Here is a 21573-nt window from a genome sequence, read left to right as displayed (position 1 = left end):
TCTGTCCATTCACCAAAACACCCATTCATCTGCTCACTGGCTCATTCATTCAGTCACTGACTCACTCATTGGACAATCATTCACTGAATGCTGTTATGTGCCTGAGGCGCATTAGGTATAGAGAATGCAGTGGTGAGCAAAACATAGCCCTTCTAGTAAGGAGCTCACTTTCTGGTGGAGGAGAGACACTCCTCAACAACCAACTAGAATTAGCACCCAAAAAGTCTGATGATGGAGGGAAAAGGCCTATAACAAAGCAGCAGGAAGCAACATCTGAATTGCACCTGGGGACTGGGCGCAGTGACTCACACCTGTAATCCCAGCACTTTGGGAGGCCAAGGTGGGCAGACTCCTGAGGTCAGGAGTTCGAGACCAACCTGGCCAACATGGTGAAACCCCATCTCTACTAAAAACACAAAAATAACCTGGAAATCTCTCTCTCTCTCTCTTTTTTTTTTTTTTTTTTGAGAAGGAGTCTCACTCTGTTGCCCAGGCTGGAGTGCCTGGCACAATCTCGGCTCACTGCAAGCTCCACCTCCCGGGTTCACGCCATTCTCCTGCCTCAGCTGGGACTACAGGCGCCCGCCAGCATGCCCAGATAATTTTTTTGTTTTGTTTTGTATTTTTAGTAGAGACGTGGTTTCACCATGTTAGCCAGGGTGGTCTCAATCTCCTGACCTCGTGATCCACCCGCCTTGGCCTCCCAAAGTGCTGGGATTACAGGCGTGAACCACCGCACCTGGCCCGGAAATCTCTTGAACACAGGAGGTGGAGGTTGCAGTGAGCCGAGATCGTGCCACTGCACTCAAGTCTAGGCGACAGAGTGAGACTCCATCTCAAAAAAAAAAAAAAAAAGAATTGCACTCAGGAATTCATGAACCAAAATGGTAGATTCACAGTTTCCTAAACATCCATGCTCAGCTTTCTGCCTCGAAGCTTTTGTTCCTGCTGCTCTCCCATCTGGCTTGACCTGGGCCAGTCCCTTCTGTCCAAAGCTGACCTATTCTCTGAGGCCCAGGAGCTCCCCTTCTCCAGGAAGACTTCCACAAGCAACTGGCCCTTGGTAGAGCCCACTCCAGGGTCTCCACGCCCTTAGCTTTCTCCCACGACTGTTTTGTCCAGTTCTGCTTCATGGGGTCCCTCCCAGAGGGCAGAGATGGGGTCTTTCTTCCCCTCCAATCTCCAAGCAGCAAACCGGGCACTCAGGGAGTGTCTGATACCTCCTGGACATGAACAGGGCAGAACCAGCTCTCAAGTGAGCTACATAGGGTTGGACTGGGTGGGGTGAGCTCACCTGCAGACGGCTGTGTCCAGAGAGGTGGGTCATGGCCGAGGAAGCCGGGGGCACCTCTGGGCCCAGGGTCCCACTGCTGAAGAGGGAGTCAACCACGGGGCTGAAGCTGGGGGGCTCTGGGAAGTTTGAAGGCATGGGCGGCTGTGGGGGGCGGGAGTTGGTAAAGAAATCTGTAATTCAGACACACAGGGCAACAGCAATTAGGGCCAGGGCTATGGCTGGGAAACAGCCGGGAGGAGAGTAGCCTGTCCCCAGCCTTGGTGGGTAGGGATGTGGGGGCTGGCGGGTGGGGGGTGGGGGTCCCTTCCACAGGAGATTGTGAAACTGGGAGGGTTTCTGTCTCGATCAGGGGAAGCAGCAACCGTCTTGGGTGGAATGAGCCTGGGTGGGAGACAGCAGGGGACTGTGGGTGTGAACGGGGACCCCAGGAAGCAGCCCCCTCCTCAGCCCCAGGCTTAGCTCAGGAAGTCCCCCTCCCCACCCCCTGGTGGCTCCCCTTCCTTGATCTGCTGGAGGTACAGAAAGGGGGTGCCCAGAGAGAGTGCCAGGGTCGGAAAGGGGTGCGGTGCGAGGGGAGGAGGCCTGGGATGGGAGGGGCCCCAGGGTGGCAGAAGTTCAAGAAGGTGAGTTGGAGATGAGAGGGAACACGAAGTCATTGGTTCTGGGACGAGCTTGGTTTGTTGGAAGGTCAGCAGGTGGAGCCTAGGAGTGGGGTGAAGAGTGTAATGCGGCAGGAGGGGCTAAGGCTGGGCTCCGAGTGGGGGGGCGAGAGGGGCCTAAGGCTGGGCTCCGAGTGGGGGGGCGAGAGGAGCCTAAGGCTGGGCTCCGAGTGGGGTGAGGGGGAGAGGGGCCTAAGACTGGGCTCCGAGTGGGGTGAGGGGGAGAGGGGCCTAAGGGTGGGCTCCGAGTGGGGTGAGGGGGAGAGGGGCCTAAGGGTGGGCTCCGAGTGGGGTGAGGGGGAGAGGGGCCTAAGGGTGGGCTCCGAGTGGGGTGAGGGGGGAGAGGGGCCTAAGGGTGGGCTCCGAGTGGGGTGAGGGGGAGAGGGGCCTAAGGGTGGGCTCCGAGTGGGGTGAGGGGGGGAGAGGGGCCTAAGGGGTGGGCTCCGAGGCGGGGGGGAGAGGGGCCTAAGGGTGGGCTCCGAGTGGGTGGGGGGGAGAGGGGCCTAAGGGTGGGCTCTGAGTGGGGTGTGGGCAAGAGGGGGATAAGGGTGGGATCTGAGTGGTGTGGGGGTGAGGGGGGGCCTAAGGCTGGGCTCCGAGTGGGGTGGGGGCGGTGGGGGGCTAAGGGTGGGCTGCAAGTGGGGTGGGGGCCAGGGTGGCCTAAGGGTGGGCTCCGAGTGGGGTTGGCGCGAGGGGTCTGGGAAGCCTGCGAGAGCTGGAGGAGGCAGCAGCGGATTGTTTGGGGTGCGGGTTGTGTAAGTCCTGGGCTATTCTGGTTTTGGGAAGCAGCTGGCCACGGCCTGACCACATCCCGGGCCTGGACGCCGCCCGCCCACCCGCTCCCTTCCGGGCACCTTTCTCTGACCCTGACCAGCCTGTGATCTGTGCCAGCTCCCGAGGCCTCCTAGTCTGGGCAGATCTGACCCCACTGGGACAGCTCCCCACAGGCCTGGGTGGACCCCAGCTCCCCGCTTTTTCCCTCCAACCCCCTGCCAGGAGAGCTGCTCAAGTCTGCCTCCCAGGAGCCGCCTCCAAGGAGACCAGGAGTCAGTTAGATAATGTCACCCCAAACCCAGAACCCACTTGGGTGGTCAAGTGTGTGTGTGTGTGTGTGTGTGTGTGTTTGTGTGTTTGTGTCTTCACCCCCAACCCCATCCCCCAGAGACAGGGTCATGCTATGTTGCCAGGGCTGGTATCAAACTCCTGGCCTCAAGCCATCCTCCTGCCTCAGCCTCCTAAAGTGCTGGGATTATAATGAGCCTGTGTGGGAGATGGCAGGGGACTGTGGGTGTGAACAGGGACCCCAGGAAGCAGCCCCTCCCCGCGCAGCACCAGGCTTAGCTCAGGAACCCCCCCCACCCCCCGGTGGCTCCCATTCCCCGATCCGCTGGTACAGAAAGGAGGTGCCCAGAGAGAGTGCCAGGGTGGGAAAGGGGTGCGGGGCGAGGGGAGGAGGTCAGCCACTGTGCCCTGCTGTCACCCAGGCTGGAGTGCAGCAGCGCGATCTCAGCTCACTGCAACCTCCGCCTCCCGGGTTCAAACGATTCTCATGCCTCGCCTTCCTGAGTAGCTGGGATTACAGGCGTGCACCACCACGCCCAGCTAATTTTTGTATTTTTCAGCAAAAACGGAATTTTGCCATGTTGCCCAGACTAGTCTCAAACTCCTGAGCTCAAGCGATCCTCCCGCCTTGGCCTCCTAAAGTGCTGGGATGACAGGAGTGAGTCACCGCGCCCGGCCCTGTGTGTCATAAGTGGCTCTGCTTTGCAGGAGGGTGTAGGGCCCGTATGCTGCAGTGGCTGAACCCTCAAGTCTCAGCATGGGGTCTGCATGCAGCCTCTGTCTGCCCCCTGGGTGTCTGTCGCTCCGTCTGAGGCCATGTGAACCTGTCTTGCCGTGATAGCGTGCTACATGTGCGTCTGCTCGGTGCCTGTCCGCACGTCTAACCCCATGGTGAAATGGTGTCTTCGTGCTGTCCTGCTGCCTGCCTCTCTCTCTATGTTTCTCTCTCTCTCTCTCTCTTTCTTTCTTTTTTTCTTTCTTTCTTTTTGATATGGAGTCTCGCCCTGTAGCCCAGGCTGGGGTGCAGTGGCGCGATCTCGGCTCACTGCAACCTCTGCCTCCCAGTTTCAAACGATTCTCCTTGCCTCAGCCTCCTGAGTAGCTGGGATTATAGGTGCCCCTGCTGCCTTTCTTTAAAAGGGGGACCACGCTGGGTGCAGTGGCTCACACCTGTAATCCCAGCACTTTGGGAGGCTGAGGTGGACAGATCACCTGAGGTCAGGAGTTCGAGACCAACCTGGCCAATGTGGTGAAACCCCGTTTTTACTAAAAAAAAAAAAAAAAAAAAAAAAAAAAAAAATACAAAAATTAGTCGGATGTGGTGGTGAGCGCCTGTAGTCCCAGCTACTCTGGAGGCTGAGACAGGAGAATTGCTTGAACCCAGGAGGTGGAGGTTGCAGTGAGCCAAGATCATGCCACTGCACTCCAGCCTGGGCGACAGAGCAAGACTCTGTCTCAAAAAAAAAGGGGGACCAGGTGGGAGATGGCGAGTGGTCACTGCTGCTCCCCCATCTCCCAGGTCCACAGGTCCTGTCACTAGGCCCCCGAGGCCCTGGCTCTAGAATCAGCCTCACGCTTTGCCTGGCCCCAGGCTGCTGAGGGCCTAGGGCTCCTCCCTGCTCACAGCTGCAGCCCACTCCCTGGGGCCCGGGCAGGCATCATGGCACAGCAAGCCCCTCTCATCCCTGAGTCACCAGCCACCCCCTTACCATCGCTGCCCAGGCCTGTCTCAAGAATCCACCCTGCCTTGAGAGAAGATTCTTCCCAGCCCAAGCTGCTCACCAGTCCCTCCCTAGCCTCTGTCCCCTCCATGGACCTGACCTGCCATCCCCTCCCTGAGCTCCTCTGCCTCTGGCTGCCTCCCTGAGCCCCCCTCACCAAGCCTCCTGCCTCCATAGAGTTCTGGTCCCCTCCCTGGGTTTCCAGCTGGGCCTCCCCAGTGGGAGGCTCTTGGGGGCAACGAGAGCTGCTGTCTTGGTGGTACCAGTGCGCTCTGCTCTCTGGGTACACGGGATGTTTGATATGAGAGGGCCACACAAGCCACCTCCTCTGTGTGGCCCACACTTGTCCCCCCACGCACCAGCAGCCACCCAGGTCTGCCAGAAATCGCCTCCTAGCCCCAGTCCCTGCTGGTCTTGCCCAGACCCCAGATGGGGGTGGCTGGGCTCCTACCTGTGGCCGGGCGCTGTGTGCCCAGACAGGGCTGCTGCCCTCCCAGGCTGGCCTGCTCCCAGGGCACTGCCATGCACACTTCTGCCCCCGGGCAGCCCCCACCCCCGCCCAGGGCTGGAGCAGGGGTGGGGGTGGTTCCTCATTCCCTAGTCCCCGCCCCATAGGCCTCCACCTCTTGATTGACAGGCCCAGGATCCCGTGGGGAAGGAATTAGGAGGTCACTAAGATGAAGCCTTTATCCCAGGGACCCTCTTGCTGTCCCCAGGGGCTTCAGTGAGATGGGCTGAGCCTGGATCTTCTACCTGGCCTGCACATAGCTCCGGGGACCCCTAAATGTGTGGCTATCGGCAATAACCTGCAAGACCTACGGCTGAGTGAGGAAGGCCACTTGGAAAGTCAGTTGTGAAAACAGAGACAATTGTCCACATGTGCTTCCACCAACAGGAGCATCTCTGGGAGGACACTGAAGAATCAGTAACTTGGTGGCCCTGGGGTCAGGAGAGGGAGACAGGGACACTCACGACTTATAAAAATTGCTTTAGGCCAGGCATGGTGGCTCACACCCATAATCCCAGCACTTTGGGAGGCTGAGATGGGAGGATCACTTGAGGTCAGGTGTTCAAGACCAGCCTGGCTAACATGGCAAAACCCCCTCTCTACTAAAAATACAAAAATTAGCTGGGCATGGTGGCATGAGCCTGTAATCCCAGCTACTCGGGAGGCTGAGGCACAAGAATCGCTTGAACCTGGGAGGCAGAGGTTGCAGTGAGCCAAGATGGAGCCATTACACTCCAGCCTGGGTGACAGAGTAAGACTCTGTCTCAAAAGAAAAAAAAAAAAAGCTTTACAAGATATGATGCCTGGGATTTTCTTTAAAATAACACACTGGGCATAGTGGCACACACCTGTAATCCCAGCACTTTGGGAGGCTGAGGTGGGAGGATCTCTTGAGCCCAGGAGTTCTAGACCAGCCTGGACAATACAGGGGGGCCCTGTCTCTTCAAAAAATAAATAAAAAAAATAGCCAGGCATAGGGCTGCGTGCCTGTGGTCCCAGCTACTCGGGAGGCTGAGGTGGGAGGATCACTTGAGCCTGGGAGGTTGAGGCTGCAGTGAGCTGTGATTGTGCCACTGCACTCCAGCCTGGGCAACAGAGTGAGACTCCTTCTCAAAAAAAGAAAAGAGAAAAATAAAAGAAGATGACTGGCCAAGAGTTGATAAGTCGATGACATCAGTGATGGTGACTTGGGAGTTTTTTTGCTGAACTACTTTCTCTACTAGTGTGTGCATGGTTGAAATGTCCTCTAGTAAATAGTTTTATTTTTTATTTTTATTTTTTATTGTTTTTTTGAGATGGAGTCTTGCTCTGTTGCCCAGACTAGAGTGGCATGATCTTGGCTCACTGCAAGCTCTGCCTCCCAGATTCATGCCATTCTTCTGCCTTAGCCTCCCTGGTAGCTGGGACTACAGGCGCCCACCACCACACCTGGCTAATTTTTTTTGTATTTTAGTAGAGACGGGGTTTCACCGTGTTAGCCAGGATGGTCTTGATCTCCTGACCTCGTGATCTGCCCGCCTCGGCCTCCCAAAGTGCTGGGATTACAGGTGTGAGCCACCACACCCGGCCTAGCAAATAGTTTTAAAATGCATTGTGTGAAAAATAAATAGACCCGAATAACTCCAAGTTCTTCTCTCCCCTGAGAGGGTCCCAGCATTCACTGCTTTCTTGGGAGCCCCTGGTTCCCTGACCAGGTACTGTCTTGGGCCCTGCCCTCACTGGAGGCCACACCAGCTGTACAAAAGGAGACCAGGAAGATCCCTCAGAAACCACCCAGACCTTCCAGGCACGGTGGCTCATGCCTGTAATCCCAGCACTTTGGGAGGCCAAGGCAAGGGGATGGCTTGAACTCCGGAGTTTGGGACCAGCCTGGGCAACACGGTGAAACCCCATCTCTACCAAAAATACAAAAAAAAGAAAAAAAAATTAGTCGGGTGTGGTGGTGCACACCTGTAGTCCCAGCTACTCGGGGGGCTGAGGTGGGAGGATCACTTGAGTCTGGGAGGCAAGAGGTTAGCATCACTGCACTCCAACCTGGGTGATAGAGTCAGACACCATCTCAAAAAAAAAAAAAAAAGAAATCACCCAGACTATCTGCTCCCCCAGAGGGGCCTGGGATAGGCTCATTGGCCTTTCTCACAGGGACCCTGCCCGTCCACCCCACCTGGGGAGGGGCTCGCCCCACCTGAGATGTCCATGAAGTCATCCAGGCTTGGCTGCAGTGGCGTCAGGTCCGGCTGGATCATGTCAGCATTGCCGACGTAGGCTAGAGGCAGCAGTGGTGACATCAGCAGTAGCAGGCAGGGAGGAGTGGGGGTCTCCAACCCCATCCCCAGCCATCCCTCCCTTGGCCTCCTGGAATCTCACAGGCCTTCACCCCTCTCCCCTGCCCCTTCTCAGACCCTCACCATCCTCAGGCGGCAGCTGCAGGGGCGAAGGGCCAGACTGAGTCATGGTGAAGAGAGTGTCCGAGATGTCGGACAAAAAGCAATTGAGGTCCAGGAGCTGCCGCCCACCCGGCTCCTCCTCTGGGTCCCCCAGCAGCACGGGGACCACACTGGAGAAGAGCTGTTTGCACCATTGCTCCGGCGGCGGCCACCCGCCTTCCGCCTAGGGAGACAGAGCCGTCAGCAGCCGCTGAAGAGCTCCCACTGCCCCCGAACTTCCACATCACCCCTCTCCAGGGTCAAGGGGTCAGCAGGACAGAGGGTCTGTCTGTGCACACCTCTGTCACCTTTCCCTAGTGGTCCTGGCTAGCTGCTTGAAAGGCCAGGATCACTCCATTGGCCTCTTAAGAACTTCCCCCAGGAGACAGACCAGGATGCAGATACAGGAGTCCCCCTCCTGCCCTTTAGATTTTTTCCTGTCTGGGACCCCAGTTCTTTGGTCCCTCTGTTTTGTTTTTGTTTGTTTTCTTTTTCTTTTTTTTGAGACGGAGTCTCTGTTGTCCAGGCTGGAGTGCAGTGGCGTGATCTCAGCTCACTGCAAACTCCACCTCCCAGGTTCAAATGATTCTCCTGCCTCAGCCTCCCGAGTAGCTGAGATTGCAGACATGCGCCACCATGCCCGGCTAATTTTTGTATTTTTAGTGGAGATGGAGTTTCACCATGTTGGCCAGGCTGGTCTCGAACTCCTGACCTCAGGTGATCCACCCGCCTCGGCCTCCCAAAGTGCCGGGATGACAGACATGAGTCACCGCGCCCGGCCTGGTCCGTCTGTTCTCCCATACCTCCCACCACTTGCTCAATGACCTGGGGTCTTCTCACCACCGCACCCCCATCCCCCAAAAAGAAAAGAGCTCAACAAATGAACCACAGGACGGCAGTCACGTCCCACATCCCACCCTCACGCCCAGCCACTGTCCTGCCCACGCAGGCGGAAGCTTTCAACTCTCTGCCTCCTACTTGGGGGGCGAAGAGATGGGCTTCCCTGCTGGACTTACAGAGCACCCACCTGCTTAGGGGCCAGGAGGTCCTCTTCCCTGCTGGACTTACGGAGCTGCAGGGACACACAGAGCTGGACACCGGATCCCTTGCCCACCCTCCATCACTTCCCCCCAAAAGTCTCCCCTACTCACAAGCAGTGAGATCCCCCATTTCCCATTAGGAGCTCCCCCGAACCCCAGGTAAGGAGGCTGTTAGGAGGCCCTGTGGCCACACGGTGGCGCTGTCGGCTCGGGACTGAATGGAGGGCCCGAGGGGCGCAAGCTGGGGGGTCAAGATCCCCTTTCCGGGGATCTTCCGAGGCGGGCAGTAGCCGGCAGCCGCAGGTGAAAGCTCTGGGGCCTCCCTGGGCCCCGCCACTGACCCGCTTCTTGTAGTAGATGCGCCACTTGTGGTATTCCCGCATCACCACCTCGATGCGCCGCTTCCAGTAGTTCCCCTCCAGGACCACGGCCTGGGGTGGGGGCCGGGGGAGGGGGATCAGTAGGGAGGGGAGCACCGCACACCCATCTCCCACCCCTCACCCCATCCCTGTCTGCCCAGCGCAAGGCTACAGGAGGTAGGGGCTGGTCTTGTGGGTGGGCAGGCGAGCAGGTGGGCAGGCGGTCCAGAACCCAGCTACCTCCGGCTTCCGGTGCGCATCAGCCTCAGGCCCCTGCAGGGGGGTCACGAAGCCACACACGGGGCTCTTCCTCCGCTCCACATCTGAGAGAAGGGGGCCAGGTTAGGGGCACCCAGCTTCCTCATCCCCCACCTCATCCCAGGGGACTGGGACTCAAGTGACACCCTACGAAATCCTGCTTGGCCTTGGACGTTCAGATTAAGTGCCCATGCTGCCTCCTCCAGGAAGTCTTCTCGGAGGATGCGGATGCGATAACCTCCTAGATCTTTTTTTGTTTTTTTTTTTTTTGAGATGGAGTTTCACTCTTGTTGCCCAGGCTGGAGTGCAGTGGCGCGATCTCGGCTCACTGCAACCTCCGCCTCCCGGGTTCAAGCGATTCTCCTGCCTCAGCCTCCTGAGTAGCTGGGACTACAGGCACCCACCACCAGGCCCAGCTAATTTTTGTGTTTTTAGTAGAGACGGGATTTCACCATGTTGGCCAGGCTGGTCTTGAACTGCTGATCTCAGGTGATCCACCTGCCTCAGCCTTCCAAAGTGCTGGGATTACAGGCTTGAACCACTGCACCCAGCCTGATCTTCCTCTTCTAGGGGGCACTGTGAATCCAATCTCCCACACCTTCTCTGGGTCCCTCTGGAGCCCCGTAGGTACACTGGCAAAGACTGCTGAATGGACTGTGGGACCATAGACCACAGAGGGCGAGCTGCCTCCAGAAAGTCCCAGTTAGGGCCGGGCGCAGTGGCTCATGCCTGTAATCCCAGCACTTTGGGAGGCCTAGGTGGGTGGATCACGAGGTCAGGAGATCAAGACCAGCCTGGCTAGCATGGTAAACCCCGTCTCTACTAAAAATACAAAAATTAGCCAGGGAGCCGGGTGTGGTGGCTCAAGCCTGTAATCCCGGCACTTTGGGAGGCCGAGACGGGCAGATCACGAGGTCAGGAGATCGAGACCATCCTGGCTAACATGGTGAAACCCCGTCTCTACTAAAAAAAATACAAAAAACTAGCTGGGCGAGGTGGCAGGCGCCTGTAGTCCCAGCTACTTGGGAGGCTGAGGCAGGAGAATGGCGTGAACTCAGGAGGCGGAGCTTGCAGTGAGCTGAGATCCGGCCACTGCACTCCAGCCTGGGTGGCAGAGCGAGACTCCGTCTCAACAACAACAACAAAAAATTAGCCGGGCATGGTGGCGCATGCCTGTAGTCCCAGCTACTCAGGAGGCTGAGGCAGGAGAATTGCTTGAACCCAAGGGGTGGTGGAGGTTGCAGTGAGATCACACCACTGCACTCCAGCCTGGTGACAGAGCAAGAATCTATCTCAAAAAAAAGAAAGAAAAAAAGAAAGTCTTGGTTAGACCGGGAGGCCGGGGGCCTAGAGCCTTGGGTCCTCTGCCTCAGGAGGCTTGGCACTACCCACTTTCATTGCAAAGAACCACCCTTGGTTCACTTCTGATCACCAACCTGCATCCTCTTCCAGGCCTCCACCTCCCCTCCCAGTCTCCAATCCTGACCTCTCCCCAGGCTCTTGCCCTTGGCCCCAACACACATTCCAGGCTCTTTTTTGTTTTTGTTGTTTTTTCTGAAACAGGGTCTTGCTCTGTTGCCCAGGCCAGAGTGCAGTGGTGCAATCATAGCTCACTGAAGGCTTCACCTCCTGGGCTCAAGCGATCCTCCCGCCTCAGCCTCTGGCGTACACCACCATGTCTGGCTAATTTTTAAATTATCTGTAGAGACGGGGTCTCCCTGTGTTGCCCAGGCTGGTCTCGAACTCCTGAGCTCAAGGAATCCTCTTGCCTTGGCCTCCCAAGGTATTGGGATTACAGGCATGAGCCACTGTGCCTGGCCTCTTCTTTTTTATTATTGTTATTTTTAATTTTTTGGTAGAGACAGGGTCACGCTATATTGCCTGGACTGGCCTCGAATTCCTGAGCTCACCAGGCTTTTCTTTATCTCCTAGCTTCCCTGGCCACTTTTTTTTTTTTTTGAGATGACATTTTGCTCTTGTTGCCCAGGCTGGAGTACAGTGCCACGATCTCAGCTCACTGCAACCTCCACCTCCCGGGTTCAAGCGATTCTCCTGCCTCAGTCTCCCAAGTAGCTGCGATTACAGGCAGGCGTCACTACGCCTGGCTAATTTTTGTATTTTCAGTAGAGACATGGTTTCACCATATTGGTCAGGCTGGTCTCAAACTCCTGACCTCAAATGATCTCCCACTTCAGCCTCCCAAAGTGCTGGGATTACAGGTGTCAGCCACCGCACCAGGCCCTGGCCACTTTGTGTATGTGTGTGTGTGTGTGTGTGTGCTTGAGACAAGGACTCAATCTTTTGCCCAGGCTGGTGTGTGTGTGTGTGTGTGTGTTTGAGACAAGGACTCAATCTGTTACCCAGGCTGGGGTGTGTGTGTGTGTGTGTGTGTGTGTGTGTGTGCTTGAGACAAGGACTCAATCTGTTGCCCAGGCTGGGGTGTGTGTGTGTGTGTGTGTGTGTGTGTGCTTGAGACAAGGACTCAATCTGTTGCCCAGGCTGGTTTTGTGTGTGTGTGTGTGTGTGTGTGTGTGTGTGCTTGAGACAAGGACTCAATCTGTTGCCCAGGCTGGTGTGTGTGTGTATGTGTGTGTGTGTGTGTGTGTGTGCTTGAGACAAGGACTCAATCTGTTGCCCAGGCTGGTGTGTGTGTGTATGTGTGTGTGTGTGTGCTTGAGACAAGGACTCAATCTGTTGCCCAGGCTGGAGTGCAGTGGCAGGGATTTTGGGTCACTTCAATCTCCACGTCCTGGGTGCCAGTGATCCTCCCACCTCAGCCTCCAGGGTAGCTGGGACTACAGGCATATGTCACTGCACCCAGCTAACTTGTGACTTCTTTAAAAAATTCAACATAGTTTTACCATGTTGCCCAGGCTGTTCTCAAACTCCCGGGCTCAAGCGATCTGACTGCTTCAGCCTCCCAAAGTGCTGGGATTGCAGGCGTGAGCCACCACGCCCAGTCCCTGACCACTTTTCACGGACTCCTTTGCAATGCCCACCCCTCAGCCTCTCTCACTCTGGCCCTTTCCTGCTCTAGCCTCATATCCAGCTGCCTGGGGACCCTCCCTAGGATGTCCCAAAACGCCACAAAAACCCCACTGACTCCCAGCATTCGAGGTCTGACTGTTATATTCCAGGTCTGATTGAGATTAAAAGTCTCAATCTCATAGGATCTGTGACATTTCTCCCGCTGTCCCCTCCCCTCCATCCTCTCTCACTGTGTCACCCCCTGGCCTGGTGTCATTTCTCACAGGGACCTCCCTGACTCCAGCTTTACACTCTAAGCTCATCTTCCAGTTGCAGCCAGGTCAATTATTTCTAAAGTGCAGTTCAGGTCTGGAACCCTCCATGGCTCCCTACTGCCTCTGGGACAAAGTCCACACTCCTTGGCTTGGCTTCCAAGCCCCTCCCCCTCCTCATGACTGGGCCACCACTTGCTTCTCCCAGCTCCTCGTCTCCTTTTTCTGAGATGGGGTCTCACTCTTGTCACCCAAGTTGGAGAGCAGTGGTACAGTGCTACGGCCTTGGCTCACTGCAGCCTCCACCTCCCAGGCTCAAGTGATCCTCCCACTTCAGCCTCCCGAGTAGCTGGGACTACAGGCATGTGCCACCATGCCCGGCTGGTTTTTTGTAGTTTTGGTAGAGACGGGGTTTCGCCATGTTGCCCAGGCTGCTCTTGAACTCCTGAGCTCAGGCGATCCACCTGCCTCGGCCTCCCAAAATGCTGGAATTACAGGTGTGAGTCACCACACCCGGCCTCCCTATCTCCTTTATACACCTCACCTTGAAGTCACATAGCCCACCTTTTTTTTTTTTTTTTTGAAACGAAGTCTCACTCTGTCACCCAGGCTGGAGTGCAGTGGCCTGATCTTGGCTCACTGCAACCTTTGCCTTCTGGGTTCAAGCAATTCTCCTGCCTCAGCTCCCCTAGTAGCGGGGATTACAGGCATGTGCCACCACGCCCCACTAATTTTTGTATTTTTAGTAGAGATGGGGTTTCTCCATGTTGGCCAGGCTGGCCTCCAATTCCTGACCTCAAGTGATCTGCCCACCTCGGCCTCCTAAAGTGCTGGGATTACAGGCGTGAGCCGCCACATCCAGCCCTTCTGGTCTTATTCTACAGGGAAGCCCCGCTTACCTTCCCTCTTCTGTCCATAATTCAGGATAGCACCTCCTCCAGGAAGCCTTCCTGCCTCCCAAAGCCCATAGCGCTGCCCACCTCCTCTTCACCCTGGCTTGTCAGGTCTTTACATGCTTACCTTGCGACAGGGAATAAAAGCAGCTCCTGCCTTTGGCACAGAGCTTGACACGCAGCTGGTCTACTTAGAGGCAACCTGAGACTTTCCCTGGCTGCTCTGACAAAGAGAACAGCTGCTGACCCTTCCTGCCCCAGCCAACTTCCTCTGGGACAAACGAGGACACAGAGGAAGGGGGACCACTGGAACATGAAATTTACTAGGGCTTTTTAGCATCATTTACAAAGTTCTGTCCTAAAGAACACTCTCCAGAATCTGCCGGGCACGGTGGCTCACACCTGTAATCCCAGCACTTTGGGAGGCTAAGGTGGGTGTATCACTTGAATCCAGGAGTTCAAGACCAGCCTGGGCAACATAGTGAGACCCCCATCTCTACTAAAAATACAGAAATTAGCCAGGCGTGGTGGTGCATGCCCATAATCCCAGCTACTTGGGAGGCTGAGGCATGAGAATTGCTTGAACACGGGAGGCAGAGGTTGCAGTGAGCCAAGACTGCACCACTGCACCCCAGCCTGGGTGACAGAGTGAGACTGTCTCAAAAAAAAAAAAAAAGCATTCTCCAAAATGGACACTCATAGGATTGAAGGAGGGGTTTTGTCCTAGTTTCTGCGCCCAGCTTGGACAGAAAACAAAGGGATGGGTCCTTGGGTGCACAGACTCCCAGGGGGCTAGATAAGGAAGGAGGGTCTCAAAGCGTGTCTGCCCCTGGCTTTCCAGATGAGGAAATAAACACCAGCAAAGATGAAATTTGTCCTGGTACGGTGTAGTGGCTCATGCCTGTAACCCTAACATTTTGGGCGGCTGAACTGAGAGGACTGCTTGAGGCCAGGAGTTTGAGACCAGCCTGAGCAACCTAGTGAGACCCTGCCCCTACAAAAAATTAAAAATAAAAAATAGCTGGGTGTGGGGGCGCATGCCTGTAGTCCCAGCTACTAGGGAGGCTGAGGTGGGGGAATTGCTTGAGCCCAGGAATCGGAGGCCGCAGTGAGCTATGTTGGTTTCACTGCACTCCAGCTTGGGTGAAAAAGCGAGACCCCGTCTCAAAAAATAAAATAAAAAAAGTTTGTTAGGCCAGGCGCGGTGGCTCACGCCCGTAATCCCAGCAGTTTGGGAGGCCGAGGTGGGCAGATCACCTGAGGTCGGGAGCTCGAGACCAGCCTGACCAACATGGAGAAACCCTGTCTCTACTGAAAATACAAAAAATTAGCTGGGCATGGTGGCGTGCACCTGTAGTCCCAGCTACTCAGGAGGCTGAGGCAGGAGAATCGCTTGAACCCGGGAGGCGGAGGCTGCAGTGAGCCGAGATCGCACCATTGCACTCCAGCCTGGGCAACAGAGTGAGACTCCATCTCAAAAAAAAAAAAAAAAGAAAAGAAAAAAAAAGTTTGTCCAGGGCTTCCAGAGAGTCAGGGCCGAGTGGTTCTTCCCTCCCCAGCCCAGCGACCCCACGCTCTGGACTGTTCCTCATGGAAAGGCTGTGCCTTCCTGGGGGCTGGGGCAGGCTTTGTTTAACACCGATAAGTTCATCCCTTCATTCAGCCGCCTAACCCTTTGCACCTACGCTGGGACAGATACTGGGACAGGACACATGGATGAATCAGGCAGGGTGCCCACAGCTTAGTGGGAGAGATAAGGAAAGTAAACAAACACCACGAGACAATGTAAAGTGGAAAGTCCTTCTTGCCCCAAGAGCGGTGCAAAGTGCCGGGGAGCTCCCAGGAAACCAAGACGATTTCAGAGTGTGGCAGAATGACTGTTGGATCACGAAAGGAAGGATCTTAGAGGCTAGGAGCCTGCAGGGGGTGGCCGGGCCCTTCTTGCTTGAGCCCTAAGGCGAGACATTAGGGACATCGAGCCAAGCAGCCCCTCTCCTCCCCGCTCCCATGAAGCCCACCTTCAAACCTTTGGCGTTTAGGGAGGAGGAGGGGTCTTGACATTTGTTGTATGTGTGTCACGTGCTGCTATGACTATGACAGTGAGATACGGATGATCTCACTGAAAACTCAGTGAACCTCAGAAATAGGACCTATTAGCCAGGCGCAGTGGCTCGTGCCTGTAATCCCAGCACTTTGGGAGGCCGAGGTGGGCAGATCACTTGCGGCCAGGAATTCAAGACCAGCCTGGGCAACATGGCGAAACCCCGTCTCTACTAAAAATACAAAAATTAGCCAGGCATGGTGGCAGGCGCCCGTAGTCCCAGCTACTTGGGAGGCTGAGGCACAATAGTTGCTTGAACTGGGAGGTGAAGGTTGCAGTGAGCTGAGATCGTGCCATTGCACTCCAGCATGGGTGACAGAGCAAGACTGTTTCAAAAAAAGAAAACCAAGAAAAAACAAATAGGACCTGTCATTCCCATCTTCACAAGCTTTGCAAGCTTACGCTCTGAGAGGCTGGAGACTTTGCCAAGCCCACACAGGTAGGGCGTGCTAGGGCTTGACTGAAACCTCACTCTGTCTGATTCCGAACCTGAGGTCCTTCCAGCAACTTGTACAATAGCTGGAGACCAGTGTGTCTGGGTGAGGACCCCGGGTGACATCATGCCTCAACTGTCATCAGAAATTTCTTCTGTAGGCTGGGTGTGGTGGCTCACGCCTATAATCCCAGCACTTTGGGAGGCTGAGGCGGGCAGATCACCTGAGGTCAGGAGTTCGAGACCAGCCTGGCCAACATGGTGAAACCCTGTCTCCACTAAAAATACAAAATTTGGCAGGCGCATGTAATCCCAGCTACTTGGTGCCCACAGTTTAGCGGGACAGATAAGGGAAGTAAACAAACAACACGAAACAATACAAATTGGAAAGTCCTTCTTGCCCCAGGAGCGGTGCAAGAGGCTGAGGCAGGAGAATCCTTTTTTTTTTTTTTTTTTGAGATGGAGTCTCGCTCTGTCGCCCAGGCTGGAGTGCAGTGGCCGGATCTCAGCTCACTGCAAGCTCCGCCTCCCAGGTTTACGCCATTGGGCAGGAGAATCTTTTAAACCCAGGAGATGGAGGTTGCAGTGAGCCAAGATCACGCCACTGTACTCCAGTATGGGCGACATGAACGAAATTTCATGTTAAAAAACAAAACAAAGGCCGGGCGCGGTGGCTCAAGCCTGTAATCCCAGCACCTTTGGAGGCCGAGACGGGTGGATCACGAGGTCAGGAGATCGAGACCTTCCTGGCTAACACGGTGAAACCCCGTCTCTACTAAAATACAAAAAAAATTAGACGGGCGCGGTGGCGGGCGCCTGTAGTCCCAGCTACTCGGGAGGCTGAGGCAGGAGAATGGCGTAAACCCGGGAGGCGGAGCTTGCAGTGAGCTGAGATCCGGCCACTGCGCTCCAGCCTGGGTGACAGAGCGAGACTCCGTCTCAAAAAAAAAAAGAAAAGAAAAGAAAACAAAACACTCCCCCACACACAATTTGGAGTCGGGGAACTGTGGACTTCCAGTCAGCCGCAGCTCTGCTTCTTTTACGCTCTGTGAACCTGAATACGTCACTTGCCTTCTGAGCCTCAGTTGCTCATCCATAAAATGGTGGTAATAAAACCTATCTCCCAGGGTTGCTAGGAAGCCTTAAATAAGGTGATTTACGAAAGTGCCTGGCATGTAGGTAAATGGAAACCAGAAAACACACCCTCTCCCTGCTTGGATGAAATCCAGTGGGGCGAGGACAGAGAATACTGCATGTGGTCTCTCCGGGGCTTTGCATTCCCAGCTCAGTGCAGCCTTTGATCCTGCAGAAGAACCTGAGCTGGATAAGATCCCAACACAGGGCTGATGGATCCAAGTCCTCTCTGCCTCTGCTGCCCTGCCATGGGGAGTGGGGTGTTCCCAAATGAATGTGACCTCCTCAAGGGTACATCATGTATTGGACACCAACTTAGCGGCAACACCCTTGAATACGGGTTGTCTCCATACCAACCATGAAAGGAAAGGTAGGACTATTGGCCTCGTTTTTTTTTTAGACAGAGTCTCGCTCTGTCGCCCAGGCTGGAGTGCAGTGGCGTAATCTCCGCTCACTGCAATCTTCACCTCCCAGGTTCACGCCATTCTCCTGCCTCAGCCTCCCGAGTAGCTGGGACTACAGGTGCCCGCCACCACACTCGGCTAATTTTTTGTATTTTTAGTAGACACGGGGGTTTCACCATGTTAGCCAGGATGGTCTCGATCTCCTGACCTCATGATCCGCCCACCTTGGCCTCCCCAAGTGCTGGGATTATAGGTGTGAGCCACCATGGCTTCGTTTTTATAGATAAGGAAGCAGGTTCAGAGAGGGTAGGCAACTAGCCTGAAGTCACACAGCCAGCAAGGGGCAGAGATGGGGTGGAGGAACTAGCTCTGGGCAACTCTAAGTCCAGAGTTCCTTCCACTAGATGGCATGGCCTCTCTGGATCCCCTCTGCCCAATTCTCCATGGTGGGCACCTACTGGATATTCAGGAAGGACTTCAATGAAAGGCTGGTGGAGACCCATGCGGGATCCTCAGTTTCTCCATTTACAAAGTGATGCAGTTGGCCCCGCTAGTGTCTAATGGCCCTTTTTACCCTGGCATTCAAGGCACTCGACTATGCTAATGGGATGCAAAATGGGCTTTGAACTGTACCCCAAATCTCAGCCTACCCTAGTGCTACTGAGGGGTGACCTCTGCTGTGCCAAGCTTCACAGTGGAAAGCACCCTTTGGGACACATTTCCCGAGACCCCCTGGAGGTCAGGAGCTGTTCAGGAGTCCTGGTGCTGGGGGCCTGGTCTCCCCCTAAAAGGCTGTCAGGGTAGGGCATGGTGGCTCACGCCTGTAATCCCAGCACTTTGGGAGACCAAGGTGGGCAGATCACTTGAGGTCAGGAGTTCGAGACCAGCCTGGCCAACATGGTGAAACCCTGTCTCTACTAAAAATACAAAAATTAGCTGGGCATGGTGGTGGGTGCCTGCAGTCCCAGCTACTTGGGAGACTGAGGCAGGAGAATGGCTTGAACCCAGGAGGCGGAAGTTGCGGTGAGCCGAGATGGCACCACTGCACTCCAACTTGGGCAACAGAGCAAGACTATGTCTCAGAAAAAAAAAAAAAAAAGTTGGCAGAACTCTGCTAGTGCTGGCCTTCAGGGCCCTGGGGGTTTTCCTGGGCAGCCACCATGTAGAACCGTCTGGCAGGAGGGTTAGAGGGGGCGGTCCCTCCCGGCTGGGGAGGCTGCTGGTGCCCACTCACACTGGATATACCAGGCCCTCCAGATGGCGTTGTTCAGGCGGATCTTGTCCCTGCAGAGCAGCTTGAGGCCTTTGAAATTCTTCCACTTGGGAGACACCAGCTTGCCACTGTCAAAGGGGAGAGGAGTGAGGTTAGGGAGATCCGGTGCTGCCGCAGAGGCTGGTCCCCACGTTCCCCATGCACTTGGCATCCATCTATGGTTGGCATTCGAGGGGACCCTCCAAATCTGGCCCCCCCAACCCAACCTGCCTGAAATTCCTACCTGGAGAGTCAGACCTTCAAAATCCCCTTCCAGACTCCCACCAGTGGCCCCTGTGTTCCCTGGGGAGACCTGTTTGTCAGTCTACTACAGAACAAAAGCCACACTGAAACCTGTGGATCAGCTTGGCCCTGGGAACAGCGATGTCCAGTGGCCTCACAGGTGTGTCTTGGAGGCTGCCTGGGGACAGTGCTCAAGCCCATTTCTTAAGAGAATAAGAAATGACCTTCCTGGGCTGGGCATGGTGGCTCATGCCTGTCATCCCAGAACTTTGGGAGGCCAAGGCGGGTGGATTGCCTGAGGTCAGGAGTTCGAGACCAGCCTAGTCTAACATAGTGAAACCCTGTCTCTACTAAAAGTACAAAATTAGCTGGGTGTGGTGGCGCACACCTGTAATCCCAGCTACTCAGGAGGCTGAGGCAGGATAATTGCTTGAGCCTGGGAGGCGGAGGTTGCAGTGAGCCAAGTTTGCACCACCGCACTCCAGCCTGGGCAACAAGAGTGAAATTCCGTCTCAAAAAAAAAAAAAAAAAAGAACTTCTTGAAAGTCAGGGAGGAAAGGGGCAGGTCCAAGGTCACTCAAGCCTCCTTAGGCGCAGGAGAGGCAAAGGGGATGGCCATGGTTTGCCTGGTAGAGAGGGAGCCTCTGTGTTTTGTTTTGTTTTGTTTTTAGGACGGAGTCTCAGTCTGTCATCTAGGCTGGAGTGCAGTGGTGGGATCTCAGCTCACTGCCACCTCCGTCTCCCGGATTCAAACAATTCTCGTGCCTCAGCCTCCTGAGTAGCTGGGATTACAGGTGTGTGCCGCCATGTTTGGCTAATTTTTTTTTGGTATTTTTAGTAAAGATGGGGTTTCACCATGTTGGCCAGGCTGGTCTCAAACTCCTGACCTCCAGGAGATCGAGACCATCCTGGCTAATACGGTGAAACCCCGTCTCTACTAAAAATACAAAAAAAAACCTAGCCGGGCGAGGTGGCAGGCGCCTGTGGTCCCAGCTACTCGGGAGGCTGAGGCAGGAGAATGGCGGGAACCCGGGAGGCGGAGCTTGCAGTGAGCTGAGATCCGGCCACTGCACTCCAGCCCAGGCGACAGAGCCAGACTCCGTCTCAAAAAAAAAAAAAAAAAAAAAACTCCTGACCTCAAGTGATCTGCCCACCTTGGCCTCCCAAAGTGCTGGGATTACAGACGTGAGCCACCATGCCTGGTCGAGGGTGTCTCTTTATAGAGAGTGGCAGTCACTGCCTTCATCGTACGGTCCTTTTGGTGTCTGCCATGCCCAGATTCCCAGGATGGCAACCTGGACTCAGCGAGAACGTGTGCTCTTCTCAGGGCTCTGCAGAAGACAATGAACCAGCAGATCCCAAAGGAAGACAGCCAGGACTGAGGAATGGTATCCGTGGAGACAGAGCACCCTCATTCTAACCTTAGCTGTCCATCAAATCCACAAGGTGGGCTGGGTGCGGTAGCTCACGGCTGTAATCCCACCACTTCGGGAGGCCAAGGCGGGAGGATTGCTTGAGCCCAGGAGTTTGAGACTAGCCTGGGCAGCATAGCAAGACCCCATCTCTAAAAAAAATTTTTTTTAATTAGCCGGGGGTGGCGGCATGCGCCTGTAGTCCTAGCTACTAGGGAGGCAGAGGTCGGAGGATCTCTTCAGCCCAGGAGTTTGAGGCTACAGTGAGCTATGATCACGCCACTGCACTCCAGCCTGGGCAACAGAGCAAGATCCTGTCTTGAAGGAAAAAAAAAAATCCACTGGATGGAAGAGTTTACACTGGTGAGGGTCCTGCTAGGCACAGGCCAAGTCTGCTGCCTCCAGGAAGCTGACCCAGGAGGCCAAGACATTCAGGATCTTAGACCCCCTGCCAGTCTCTCCCTCCCTCTCTCCTCTCCATCCACAAGCCAGGGCTGTGTACCAGTCCCCTCTAGCACACCTTTTTCTCCCTTGCTCAGATGAGAAGGCTGAGGCCCCAAGTCTTAGCCTTTTTTTTTTTGAGATGGAGCCTCATTCTGCCGCCCAGGCTGGAGTGCCGTGGCATGATCTTGGCTCACTGCAACCTCCATGTCCCAGGTTCAAGCGATTCTAATGCCTCAGCCTCCTGAGTAGCTGGGATTATAGACATATGCCACGATGCCCAGCTCATTTTTCTATTTTTAGTAGAGACGGGGTTTCACCATGTTGGCCTGGTTGGTTTCGAACTCCTGACCTCAAGTGCCCCGCCCACCTTGGCCTCCCAAAGTGCTGGGATGACAGGCGTGAGCCACCGCGCCTGGCCCCCAAGGTTTAGTCTTTCAGAAAACCATGCCTGCTTCCTCCAGCGGTTTTTCCTGCATTCTGGGGGTGAAACGTGGGTGGGAGCCAGTCTGACTCTGCAGCCTCTTTCCCCTTGAGTGCATTGGTCATTGGGCCCTCTCTCCTCCCTGGTCTCCAAGCTCCTGTGTTTGCTTTGGGGTGGGGGTGGGGGACTGCCCCCTCCCCACCAGGGACAACAGGCCTCATTACCCAAATAAGATACACAGCCCAGCTCCCTGGGCCACTGGCTGGCCCC

The 21573-nt window shown here is 55.4% G+C and overlaps 2 protein-coding genes across 5 annotated transcripts in view; one reads left to right on the top strand and one right to left on the bottom strand.

The window, feature by feature from the left end:
* Window positions 1–21573, top strand: part of BUD23 (BUD23 rRNA methyltransferase and ribosome maturation factor) — a 206783-nt gene that overhangs the window by 101241 nt on the left and 83969 nt on the right. The window lies entirely within an intron of this gene.
* MLXIPL (MLX interacting protein like) overlaps window positions 1–21573 on the bottom strand; it is a 33334-nt gene that overhangs the window by 5620 nt on the left and 6141 nt on the right. For all 4 annotated transcript variants that reach the window (XM_050783667.1, XM_050783666.1, XM_050783668.1 and 1 more), the window contains 7 exons: window positions 18766–18872; window positions 9310–9392; window positions 9052–9141; window positions 8698–8742; window positions 7653–7854; window positions 7430–7510; window positions 1295–1464 (listed from right to left, as the gene is read on the bottom strand). In XM_050783667.1, the coding sequence (XP_050639624.1) occupies window positions 1295–1464; window positions 7430–7510; window positions 7653–7854; window positions 8698–8742; window positions 9052–9141; window positions 9310–9392; window positions 18766–18872 (778 nt within the window). The remainder of the gene's footprint in view (window positions 1–1294; window positions 1465–7429; window positions 7511–7652; window positions 7855–8697; window positions 8743–9051; window positions 9142–9309; window positions 9393–18765; window positions 18873–21573) is intronic.

This window comes from Macaca thibetana, chromosome 3 (genome assembly GCF_024542745.1).
Source record: "Macaca thibetana thibetana isolate TM-01 chromosome 3, ASM2454274v1, whole genome shotgun sequence".
Classification (NCBI taxonomy): Eukaryota; Metazoa; Chordata; class Mammalia; order Primates; family Cercopithecidae; genus Macaca; species Macaca thibetana.
The sequence above is the reverse complement of the archived record's forward strand: the minus strand, read 5'-3'. Positions and strand labels throughout refer to the sequence as shown.